This window comes from Chironomus tepperi, unplaced genomic scaffold (assembly GCF_022539635.2).
Source record: "Chironomus tepperi strain 1889 unplaced genomic scaffold, CSIRO-AGI_Ctep_v1 contig_128, whole genome shotgun sequence".
NCBI classification, from domain to species: Eukaryota; Metazoa; Arthropoda; class Insecta; order Diptera; family Chironomidae; genus Chironomus; species Chironomus tepperi.
This window is the reverse complement of record NW_027226250.1, coordinates 2,241,700-2,254,323: the sequence shown is the minus strand read 5'-3', so window position 1 is coordinate 2,254,323 and position 12,624 is coordinate 2,241,700. Positions and strand designations below refer to the sequence as shown.

The 12,624-nt window shown below is 30.6% G+C and overlaps 2 protein-coding genes and 1 non-coding gene across 3 annotated transcripts; 1 reads left to right on the top strand and 2 right to left on the bottom strand.

Annotated features, from left to right (window-relative positions):
- Nucleotides 1–327: 327 nt before the first annotated feature.
- Obp83b (Odorant-binding protein 83b) lies at nt 328–1,844 on the top strand. Its single transcript, XM_070636498.1, has 4 exons — nt 328–537; nt 936–962; nt 1,368–1,535; nt 1,827–1,844. Exons 1-4 carry the CDS (start codon nt 328–330, stop codon nt 1,842–1,844), a joined length of 423 nt encoding a protein of 140 aa, XP_070492599.1.
- A 924-nt stretch (nt 1,845–2,768) lies between these two features.
- Nucleotides 2,769–5,948, bottom strand: LOC139087634 (acyl-CoA Delta-9 desaturase-like). The gene is made up of 6 exons (XM_070636497.1): nt 5,817–5,948; nt 4,549–4,839; nt 4,092–4,487; nt 3,888–3,928; nt 3,196–3,433; nt 2,769–2,916 (listed from the first exon to the last, which is right to left on the bottom strand). Exons 2-6 carry the CDS (start codon nt 4,829–4,831, stop codon nt 2,861–2,863), a joined length of 1,014 nt encoding a protein of 337 aa, XP_070492598.1. The 5' UTR covers nt 4,832–4,839; nt 5,817–5,948; the 3' UTR covers nt 2,769–2,860.
- A 5,201-nt stretch (nt 5,949–11,149) lies between these two features.
- Nucleotides 11,150–11,221, bottom strand: TRNAH-GUG (transfer RNA histidin (anticodon GUG)). The gene has a single exon. It is a non-coding gene; the product is annotated as a tRNA-His (tRNA).
- Nucleotides 11,222–12,624: the final 1,403 nt, after the last annotated feature.

Below are 12,624 nucleotides of genomic sequence, written 5' to 3'. Positions count from 1 at the left end.
ATTAGATATTGCACAAATTCACTTAATTATTGCTTTACATGTGCACGCATCTACAAATTAATTATGAATGAACAACATTACTAACCACTAAACTAATTATCTGCTGCTCAATTTAACATTATACGTACATTGTAATTAAATTTATTCACAAATTGTGCGTTTAAGATTAAATTATATTACTGTCTTGGACTCATCAAATTTGTACATTCACAAAATTATTTTTTTGGTATAAAATTGAATGCATTTTGTGATGCTCAATCAAGTTGAATATTAAAGCTCAACCTGAACAGAACAACATCGACAAGGGGTTCTATTCAAAATCAAAAAATGAAGCAATTTATCTTAATCACATTTTTGATTGCATCAATTTATGCACAAGCACCTCGTCGTGATGCTGAATATCCACCACCTGAGTTATTGGAAATATTAAAGCCAGCACATGATGCATGTGTGAAAAAGACGGGTGTAACTGAAGAAGCAATAAAGGAATTTAGTGATGGAAAAATTCATGAAGATGAAAACTTAAAATGTTATATGGTGAGTATGGAACCATTGGGGCTTCAATGGGAAATGAAAAAGTTTTGATTTCTTCTGATTTTATTTCCTACTAAGAAACGCTTAGTAGGTAGGGACGCTAATGATTTGATTGAGAGAACCTAAACAGTGTTAGTGAATTATTGGGACATTATGTAGTCTTAAAATTTTGTAATCATTGCTAAATTCGATAATTAGTGATTTTAATTTCATTAACATTTCATTTGCAAACAAACCTGACATTGGCTGCGAATGAGATATTTTACTTCATTTAAAAACTAAACTTAGTTAGTAAACGTAGTTGACTTTTACTAGATTCTTATTCTTAATAGACATAAATTTATTTTTAACTTACTTTTTCACCTTATTTTAAGTTTATTTTCTTCTTTTTTTCTTTACAGAACTGCATATTTCATGAAACTCGAGTGGTAAAGTTGTCTCTTGTTTATTTATTGTGTTTTTTTTTATCTAAATCAGTGTTGGGCAATCAGTGCGCTTAGGCAAACTAGTGTGTTGACAAAATGCTTTAGAGATGCCATGGACCGAATGCCGTGTACGGTCTCGGTCGAGGCTTACCAAGGTGTATCGCGAAAAACAAAGACTGCCCACCACTGATTTAAAATGCTGTAAACTGCAGCTTGAATCGAAAACCAAAAGAACTCTTCTTTTAAATAAGAATTTTTTATAAATTAACGAAAAAATGTGCTTGAACTTACTCACTGAAAAATACTTAAAAACTTTTTGTGCTGCTTTTCATACAGAAATATTTAATGAAAGCTTTTACTCTGTAAATACTCAATATTTGGAAATTTTCTCTATAAAAAATAATTTAGGTTGATGATACTGGTAATGTGCATTTTGAAAAACTCTTAGAATCTATTCCACAATCTTTACACGATAAGGCATTCAATATGGGCAAGAAGTGTTTGTATCCACAAGGTGAAAACTTATGTGAAAGAGCATTTTGGTTGCATTCATGCTGGAAAACTGCTGATCCTGTGGTATGTATTAACTCTCAAATTCTATATTAGTGGTGGACAAGCTGTGTGTCACGGTACTTTAGCCAAGTTCGAAACCATGTTCAGTGTGCAGTTTCGTTGCTTACCATAGGTGTGCCGTGGCCCAAAAAAGGTTGCTCACCACTGCAATAATAATATTATCCTTTAATTAAGTAAAATAAAAGATTAAAAGGAACTGCACTTTACAAATGTTTACTATATCACATGCATGAGCAAAGCTGTTGAAATATGAAAAATTTATTCAAAAAAAATATCACTTCAATCTCTTTGCAGCATTACTTTTTACCGTAAAAAAAGAAGCACTTGAAGCTTGAAAATTTTAAACAAAGCTTTAAAATTTTAACATCATCATCAGAATAATGTCAGTATATATACACACCTTGTGTTTGTTTATCCACTTTTATTTATGTCACAAAATTATTTTATGCATCAAAGATCAATAAATATACACATTGCAGAATTTATCAAAATGTGTTTGATGTTCTTAACGCTTCGTTACTTTCAAATAGAATATAATGTTGAAAGAAGATTCACTCTATCTCATTGCTCTATAAAAGATGAGAGAGAAAAAAAGAACTCTGTGCAGAGTAAATTGTTGAAAAGGATTTTCTACTCTTTTGAATTCAAATAAAATACAACTTTTTTGTTTTTATTTAAAATTATTTGTTGAGATTATTTAAAAAAAAACTTTTGAATAAATTTTCTTGATCAAAATTATTTCAATCAACATAATTCAAAAATGAAAGTTTTTAGCTTTTCCAAATCTTAAATATATTTTGGAAACTCATTAAAAATTGCCATTTTAAGATTTCATCAGAAATAAGGTGACTAGAATTTTTTACTACAATATTTACTGTCTACTTCTTATCACTAGAGTAATTTTTCTTTATTGCTGGATCATTTCTATTTTAGGAAAAAATATATAGCAAATACATAGCATTTTGAAGATTTTTTGTGAAACAATAATAGAATCCCCATGGACACTAGGTTTTCATGGCAGGCTAGCTTGATCACCACTTAGTCACCCTTTTAACGGTAAGATACTAAATTCTAATTTAGTATTTACTAAATTGACACTTTAAAGAATATTAAAATTAAAGGCATACATTCATAAATCACAGACATGCAAGTGCGGGCTGTGCCTTTTGGCTCGTCCAAGGCTGCAGGCCTGCAAATTTGTACAAACCTTATAAGATTATAATATAATTATTTTAAATTTTAATTCCAAAAATATATTTTTATTTCAATATTACACTCAACACATCTAATTATAAAATATTTGTCAACAATTAAAATCTAACATTAAATTAATAATTTAAAACTCGTACTTGCTTTTTATCCTCTTCTGTCATTTTTTCATCGCCTTAAAAAAGAAGACAAATATTTTAATAAACATTTCTATAAAATCTATCGGTTTATCTAACAGGCAAAGAGTTTACTTTCATATTACACAAAGATCACTACGGTACCTAAAATCGGTCTTTTTGCCTGTTAGGGTTTAAAATTAATATCTGAATAATGAGCTTGCTCAATTATATAGAGTGAGTTTACTCATGATCACGCTTATTTAGGTGAGTATGCCTATTATTTATTTGGGAATACTATTTTATTTATTAGGTAAAATAATTTAAATGAAACTTACCCAATCCCCAAACATTAATATTATCTCTTTTCGAGTCACCAGTTTTAATAAATGCTTTATCAGCCCAAACTTTTGCCATTCTCTGTGCATAAAGATGACTTCCATCTCCATTACTAATTGCATCTCTTTCCACCATTTCTATAAATGATGTGTATCTTTTTGTTATGATACCAAACATCCAAACAAAATCTATTAAAACTGCTGATAAGTTGAACATAGTTGAGATTTTTTCACTTCCCTAAAATATTAAAATTGAATAAATAAGAAAGAAGTTAAATAAAGTAGAAATTAAGAAATCATATACATTTATAATTTTGTTGTTCATGACTTAATCGGCTTTTGTTATTCATGGCAGCCAGATGAAAACTACATGACATCCAAGTGGCAATTAACATGAAAATTACTACTTAAACACTGCATGACAACAACTTGGCTACCACAAATAATTTGCAAATTAAAAATTTAAGAAACAAACAAGAAAGAAAACTAAAGTTCGTAACTATGAAATCTTAATTCCTAATATTGAACACCTACATACTTTAAATATTAAACTGTATTGCCCCGAGCAATACAAATGAAGAAGAAGGCTTCGTAAATTAACCAATTTCATTAACACCAAATGGAAGCTGCTTAAATTTGGCAGTCACATGGCGAAATCTTCTTCATTTGTGCCGCTCGGGATTTTATCATACCTTATAATCCCATGGATAAACATAGTGATAATTATTAAAACCTGTAAAAACATTTGAATGCTATTAGAAACGATTTGATAAACAACTGTAGTAGCGTAAGTCAAAAATTGAAACTAAAATTTTTAAATTTTAAGAAAACTTAGTGAATGCCGATGAATGACTAAAATGCTGATAAATTAAGAATCAAATTTGAAAAATTCTTACCTTCTCCAAAACCAATCAGACTCAAAATATCAGAATTTCTGGGTGTAATATCTTTGTTGTAAGGTTTTTTTCCAATAAAGTTACCGAATGAATTGATCATCAAACTCCAATGAAGTAAAATTAAAATTCGCATCATATTCAAATGCCAGGCTCCCATTATGGTTTCGTTGAAAAAGAATACGCACACAAATGTTGGGAAAATAAAATTGATGAGAGTTGTCAGCAGGACATAATTTGATTTTTGATATTGCAGCAGTGAATCATGCTCCAAATCATTTATTTGAAGCTTTTTCCTCTCTTCATATACATCACGATGTGCTTCAGTGAATAGCCAGCCAATATATGAAAAGAAAAATCCACGATTTGAATTGAATGGATCTGCATTTGTGCCAATGACTAAAAAAGAATTAAATTTTTGTTAAAAAATATTGTATGTTCCTCAATAATTTAAACTTACATCTGTGGTGTAAACGATGATACTTAACATAATGCAATATTGATCCAAATGGTGAAAAAGACTGCATTAAAACCAGAAAAACTTTAAAGCCTTCCATGCATTCAAAGCTACGATGTGCAAAGTATCTATGAGCACCTATTGTTGTTCCGAATTGTCCCATTATTAAAAGTGAGGCATAGAATATGCATGTATTCAACGAAACTTGTAAAAATGGAGCATACAATGCCGCAACATGAAGATAGATCAGTAGCATCAAGTTCCCAACATACACGTTCATTGACATTGCGGAACCTGTTTGCGAATTTGAAAAGATTGTCATAGAAATTTTGACTTTTATGGTTATTACGTATCTTAATCGTCTAGACCAACACATGGTTTATATGGTCAACACTACATAATTTGTTAGAAACTTTCGAAGTTTTTGCATAAACTGCATTTCATCAAAATCAAGTTTCTAAATGATAATTAAAAGAATTCTGAACAATAACGCTTTGACATTTTTATGATTGCTTAAAATTGAGTTTAAAGCTGAATATAAAGAAGAAATTATTAATCTTGAGACATACTTAACGGTAATCCCGAAAAAAACAAATCTATTAATCGATCAAAATTCCGGCTTGACTCTGACTTGATGTCAGATTCGGCCAATGTAACTCTGGCACTGTGCCGTATTATGGATCAATTAACCTACTTATATTATTCGGGAATACTTTTGAAAATATCCAACTCAAAACACAAGCTATAATCCATCTAATACCACTTTATCAAAATGAATCGTTTGTAATATAATATCAAATTTTCAGACCTCTTTCTGCAAAATCTTCTTCAAGGTCATAAATTTACATAAATTTTTAAAAACAGATTTTCACATTGCGAATGTGGAGATGCTCGCACATTCATGAATTTTTATCATTTCTTCTTTCACTTTCATTTTTCTTCACATCTTTACAAATGTAAATATTTTAATTTAGGTATATTTCAGATTAATTTAAAACAGTTATCAAAATTTGAATAAATGTTAGGATGTAAATTTACATAAGTGAAATTACCCGAACAGCACAAATTGGCTAATCTATCAAAAATTTGACCGCAACCTGGAGTGACTCTTACTTGGTTCCTAATGTGATTTAAATCCAGCCCCAGGCTGGCATTTTGGATCGATTAACAAAATCTGTGCTATTAGGGTCAGATGCATAGTAATTCTATTCTGTATTACACAACACATCATTTTGCGTATTTGAAATTTCACTTGAGCTTTAACCACTAACCTTTTATTAAAACTTAAGATTTTACAAATAATAAATCAACACAGACTACTTTCTCATAGACGAAATTTGATGTAAATTTTTGTGAAATTTTTAACAATCGTGGATACACATCCGAATTTTTAGACTGTTTTGGTACGAATGAAGAGATTTGCAAGTCACCTGAAGATGTTTTAGTGTTTAGAAAACTAGTTTTTGCATGTAACTTTTATGGTCTCTTTTATAACACATATCAAACGAAAATCCACATGTTATGAACCTTTGAAATTTTTGCAAACAAGAAATACATTTAGCGACCAAAAAAATTATTTTTTTAATTCGTTCTCTAGCATCTTATGTCATATCAATATAATTTCACTTTAAAATAATATCAACCAAAAAGTAATGAAATTTTCATAAAAAATCCATTTTTTCATAAGTTTTTTCATATTTCTCAAGTTTTAATGATATTAAAGAAAAGAAGCATAATCACTGTATTTGCAAATCAAAAAGAAAAATTATTATAAGAATCTTCAAAAAAGTCTAGAGACGGCAACTTTTGGTTTTTAAACTTGACTTGTTGAAAAAAAGGGGCATCAAATTTTTTAAAAAAATTCATCTCCCTAATTCTTCTCCTCTTTTAAGCTTCTATGTACAGTTTGGTTTCAAAAATAGCAGGTTTTAAACCTACTATACCTAGCCTATTTATGGGACTGCCTCACTATAGGCGAGCAGAAAGCTTTTAACCCTTCTTTTATCCGGTTCAGCGGTCGTCAGCGGAATCAGGAAGGACCACGAAAAGGTGAAATACTTGACGTATGCTCTACTATCAAGTCAGATCGACAGCCTCCACAACTCTCCAGTCAACAACATGTGAAGGTGTAAAATACTTTTTAATATTTGTCATAAAATCCTTAAAAGCAATAAATGACCTTCCTAGAAGAGGGCTAGCCCATGAAAAAATAATCACAATTCCAATACAGTATCTATAATTCGAATGAGAAAATCCTATATAATTTAAATTTCACTTTCTTAGCTCCAGAAAAAAATAGACACGATGAACGATGGAAAAAAATGTACAAAATAAAGTCAAGACAGCATGAAGAAAAAAGTTTTGCTTTTTTTTTCTTCCTCTTGAAATGAGCGAATGGAGAGAAGGAAAAAAAGCAAAGTATTTTGTAAATGACAGAAAAAGAAAAACATTTTAATTCACTGAAAACCATTAACAGAAATTTGCACCATAAATTTACTTCAATCAATATCACATTAATCATTGTTTTTCTTTTCTTCAACTCACTGCCATGTCTTAAACGAGGGCAACGAGAAGGAAAAGAGAATGAGTGAAAGCCCCAAAAAACAGTTGATAGGAGTGGGAATGAAAAATAAATTTGTAAGAATGAGGTCGGCATTGGATGGATAAGAAGTCATCTTTTATTTTCACCAAAATCTAAAGACTTAATTTTAGTAAAAACCGCTACATTTCCGTCTCGTTTCCTCTTTTTGTTGAAAAATATTATATCGATGTTCTGTATCGGGATTGTTTTTATGTGGCAAAGAGGTTATATTTAAATGAATGAGTTTTGATACTTTTCGATTTGACTGATTGCGCTTTTTGTCCATAGATTGAATGCTCATTTGGGAAGATATTTGATGAACTGTAATTGCTCAATTGTTAAAAATTCAACTCTTTTAAAGCAAACCGCATAAATTTGACATTCATATGGTTGTCAAGTTCGGAAAATGCACCTTAATCTTCATTAAAATAAGATATTCAGAACAGACAAGGGCAGACTCATGAGGAGGCTCACAAAATTGATGAGCCTCAATTATTTTAATTGAGTATACTCACGAGCACACTCATTTAGGTAACCATGCTTATTATCTATTAGAGTATCTGATTAATCAAACTTAGAAAAGCTTCTCCAATCTCCATTATATGTCCATTCATCTCTTTTTGTTTACTCCTAAACTCTATTCTACTCCTCTGCGTGTATTTTTACTTATTATTAATTCTTTCAAATTATGTTACTCATTGATTTCACAATAATGCTGATTTTTCTCTTTTTACAACATTTTTTATGCCTTTAGAGGATGAAGATGGAAAGAATAATGGCAGTAATAACAACAATAAGAATGAGAAAAGTAGAGACTTATGGCTTTTAAGGGCTCTCTCTCTATCGTTTCGTTCTTCAATTTTTTATGTTTATAATAAGAGTAGGTTGACCATTTGATGAATGTATCTTGAAACTGTTTACAGGTAGTATCCATAATGCCTACATCAATTTAAATGAGGATGACTATTATGTCCTTTTGAAGAACAATTTGAATAAAATACATTTAAATCTTATTTAGGGATGATTTTATAAAATATCAGAGAGCATCTTTAACAAAACATCTGGTCGGACTAAGTAAGGACTGAAGTAATAGACGGAAGAATGAAGGAAAGGGCAGAAGAAGGAAAAAAAAGTCCATTAAAAATAGCAAAAACATTCTGCTGACCGTAAGAATTTTTCCTTCTCTTTCCACAGTATTTTTTCATCCCATCCATCCATCCATCCAACACACAAAAAGAATCGAGTGAGGTTCCAAGTGTTTATAAATTTTTAAAATTCCATTTTCGGTATCGAAAATGAACCCTTCGATCAAATGGAAAGCGACTTTTCTATGGTCATTATATTATTTTTCATTTAACCCCCCTCCATTCATTTTCATGTCCATTTTCGTCATTTGATAGATCAGACATCATTTGTGAGGTATTTTCCTCTCCTCTTCCATTTCCATTCCTTCATACTCTACCTCTTGCTGCTCGTCCCATGCTTCTTTCTCTCTACAATTTTATTATATATATTTTTGTTAAAGCAGAAATAATTTCCTGAATCAAATTTTTAATTTCCTTAAATTTATAACATTTTGTTTAACTAAAATATATATATACAGTATAGAAAATGAAATAGACAGAGTTGAATGCTTGAGGGCATTTATGAGAGATATAACCGACAATTTTTATACATATATTGCATTTTTAAAGAGATAGAGAAAAATGGATGAATGAATAGAGAGGAAGGATTTTTCTAATATCTAAAATGTATTACCATCTTCCTTTTCTCGAATTTATCCTTTATCCACATGAAACGGTTGCTTCCTCCGTATAGACTTTCATACATGTTATTTATCTGGTATTATAAAAATTTATATATATTCTAACACATAACATATTATCATAATGAAATAAATCATTGACTAGTTGCTGACTTAGATGTTACTATAAATTGTCATTTTTGGATGCTCAAATCCTTTCTTTGGTGCTAGTAGCGACTCTGCCTTTTGACTTGTACATTCTTTTCTGCAATTTGAGACAAATTTTAAATTTAAAACGAGGTTTGATAGGAAATTTGTCGTCCTGTTTTTGATTTGCAATGAGATCTACTGTGATTTCTAAAGCTGACATTTTGACAGACTCATTTTAAAAATTTTAGCTGTTTTTGGAACTGCTTATTTATTAGTTCTTTCCTGGAAGACACACGATAGAGAAATGGTTAAAAACTTAGCTTCAAGTCAGCTTGACTCTGGCTTTAGACTAGGTTAGAATGTCGGCTCGGTTTGTATGATTCACGACACACAAACTAAGGTTAACTGCTTTGTTGATGCACCCTGTGTCTTGCAATGTGCAAAGTTGAGATTCTAACGTCTTCAAAAAGGCAAAAAATAAAGCATAAACAGTATTCTATAACTCCAAAAAAGCGTCTTTATTTTCAACATGCCACACTAATTACTAACTTAATTCTCAATATTTTAGAGCAGCTCAAAAATGTTTGTGTGCAATGATATAGAAAAAGAATGAAAAAAGGAATCAAAAGTTCACAGGGAATGAAAAAAAAGAAGAATAAACGAAGGAAGGATGGTGAGTGAATGAGATATAGTGAAAAGAAGTAGGAGAAAATGCTTGATGAAGAGGAAACATTTTTATTCTTTTATTCTCATTCAATTTATATACATAGTATGAGAAATAGAGGAAGGGTAAAAATCGACATTCGACATACAATGGACGGAACAATGTGAAAAATGTCAAGTTAAAGTAGTTTTGGAAGCGGAAGGAAATTTAGGACGCAATTTTATGTGTAGAAATGATAATTTGAGGGTGATTTTTGTTGATACATAAGTTAGAATATACGTAGAATAAGAAAGTAGCTCAAATATTTTAATAAATGTTTATAATTTTTTGATAAATGCAAGAAATTTCCCAAAATTCGTCTCTGGTCCAGCAAACTCTGTCCTCAGGTCTTAGGAAGACTCTGTCCCCGGTCTCAAGTTGAACTGTGGCCGGATTTTCGATCTCTTATGTGTCTTCCGATGTCCCGAGGCAAACGTGATTCTAATATGATGCCGGTTATTGCTGAATTTGATTTAAAGCCATTAGACATCTAAAACTGGCTCTATCGCTAGTTGTCCTTTGCCAATTACCAGCTGGGGATATTGTTTTCCGATATTTCACGCCGTGTGCCTTACAGGAATTTTCCATGAAAAATTACACCATCAAAAAATATTTTAAAAGTAGAATGAGGAAAGAGCATTGAAAAATTATTCAAGCTTTTTTGTCACTCTATAGACATCATCATTGTCATTGTAGAGAGGAAAGAGCAGAAACAGCAATCGTTTTCCGAAAAGGGGGGTCGAATTGAGGAAGAGAAACTATCCATTATCCTACAATGGTATTTAAGTCATTGAATTGGAACTATGACAAAACGTATTTTTTATGATCGAAATTCGATTGTTATTTTAAATGCTTTTTTTGTTGCCCAATCTCCTCCTCTGATAATGCCACTAGTGTTGCTGCTACTTCTGCTAGAGCCATTAACTCAATTGAAATGAGGAGAATTTTTTTTTTATTATATCTATACGTAGAGAGAGATATATATAAAATGTAGTTTAAATACTTTTCAAGATAAAAAGAGGAACCGAGAGAGAGAGGAAAAAAAAAAGTTTCTTCCACATCGAAATGATGATAAGCTGCGACATATTTATTTTGTGGATTTTAAAAACTTTTCTACAAATCGGCAGTTGTTCATACTAATTTTTATAATTATTTCCCTCCTTTCCTTTATATATTTTTTTATTTCTATTTCTCCCTTCCAAGTTTTTATCTCTTTTTGAGATTCTATCTCTGTCGCACTTGCTTAAGCATGATATCTATAATCATAATATAATGTTCTCTCCCCATCTCACTCGATTATTTCTTTTATTTTTTAATAGCTTTGAAATAGGTATAAGGAGTGTTGTTGACTGTGATTTGACTCAAAACTTACCTGACAATTTTTTCAACAAAAAAAAAGGTAAAATTAATTTGCAAAAAAAAACCTTGCCGTGACCAGGATTCGAACCTGGGTTACTACGGCCACAACGTAGGGTCCTAACCACTAGACGATCACGGCTTTCAATTGCTCTTGTTTCAAGCTGATGGTTACTATTGGATTAACTGTCTATTTAAAACAAATTTAAAGTAAGTGAGGAAATTTTTGTATATAATTGTTACTTTTTGTTCGTTGGTTACGCATGAATAAAACAAAATCAATGAATGCATGAAATTAGCACGAATATGTTGAATCTAGAGCAGAGTTGGAAGTCTGGCATTGACATCAGTGGAAGACATCAACCTTGGAAGGGGCCATTGATGGAAGGGGCCATTGATGGAAGGTGGCAACTTAGTGAAGGGATCATTAGAAGAAGGAAGCAACCTATGAGTGCCATGATACGACTGACTTTTGCCTATTATTTCTTCTTGCTTCTTCTTACTCTGACTTGGAGTTAACTTACTGACATTTATTATTCCTGATAAGGAAAACCTGTAAAATTCCTAATATTTTTCAAGTAAAATGCGTCTCTTCAATATTACAATAATTACACTGATTCCACAATTTTTTCTGTATATGTAGCTAGTCAAAAGATATAGCTCATCGAGCTAAAGCAAAAGTAATCAAAATTTACGATAATTACAAAAGTTGTGTCTCAAAAAAAAAAAAGACTGTTTCACCAATGGTATGGGGTACAATGTAAAAAAAATAAAAAAGTATTCAAAAATGTTCCTTTCCCACTCTCATTGTGATTTTTTTGTTGGGTTGATGAGTGGGCGGATTTTTATGATACTTTTTATAACTCATCACATCCGTTGACGTAATAATAGCTTGTAGGTAAAAATGTAGAAAAGTTTTTTACATATTCAGACCCTCACACCTCAACCGGAAGTGATCAGCCTTCAATTAAATTTTTTATTCCTTTTTTTTCGGTTAAAAAACGAGAGAGATTAAGATAAAAAATTTATGGCTTTTGTTATTTCTGTTGAATAGTAATTTGCAGAATAAAATAAAAAGGAAAGCATTTTTCCCACATTTATGTATTGATTTTCGATTAATTGCAAAGTTTTAATTTCACACAACTCACTATGCGAATTATTTCATCTTCTTCTTCTTATTTGCAGTCATTTGATTTGATTGTTTTTGAGAAAAAAATTCCAAAAAAGAAAAGTTTTTATGAGAATAAAAAATTAAATGAATGCATACAATTCTATCATAGATATCCATTCATATAATATCGTAATGTAATGCGGGTTGCCATTCTAAGCTTTCAACGGAGCAGTAAATGTTGGAGTGAGATGGAATATAAAAGAAAACTTTCAATAGATGCTTTAAAAAAAAAAAACTAAAAGCTTTTATGAATTGAATAGATTTCTGGAAGTTATGTTACAATCTGTGGGTTCGCAATGAATAAGAAGTAATGATTTGAAAAGTTTTGAAGCATAAATTTTAATAGGTTTATGAGGTATATCAAAGTATATGTA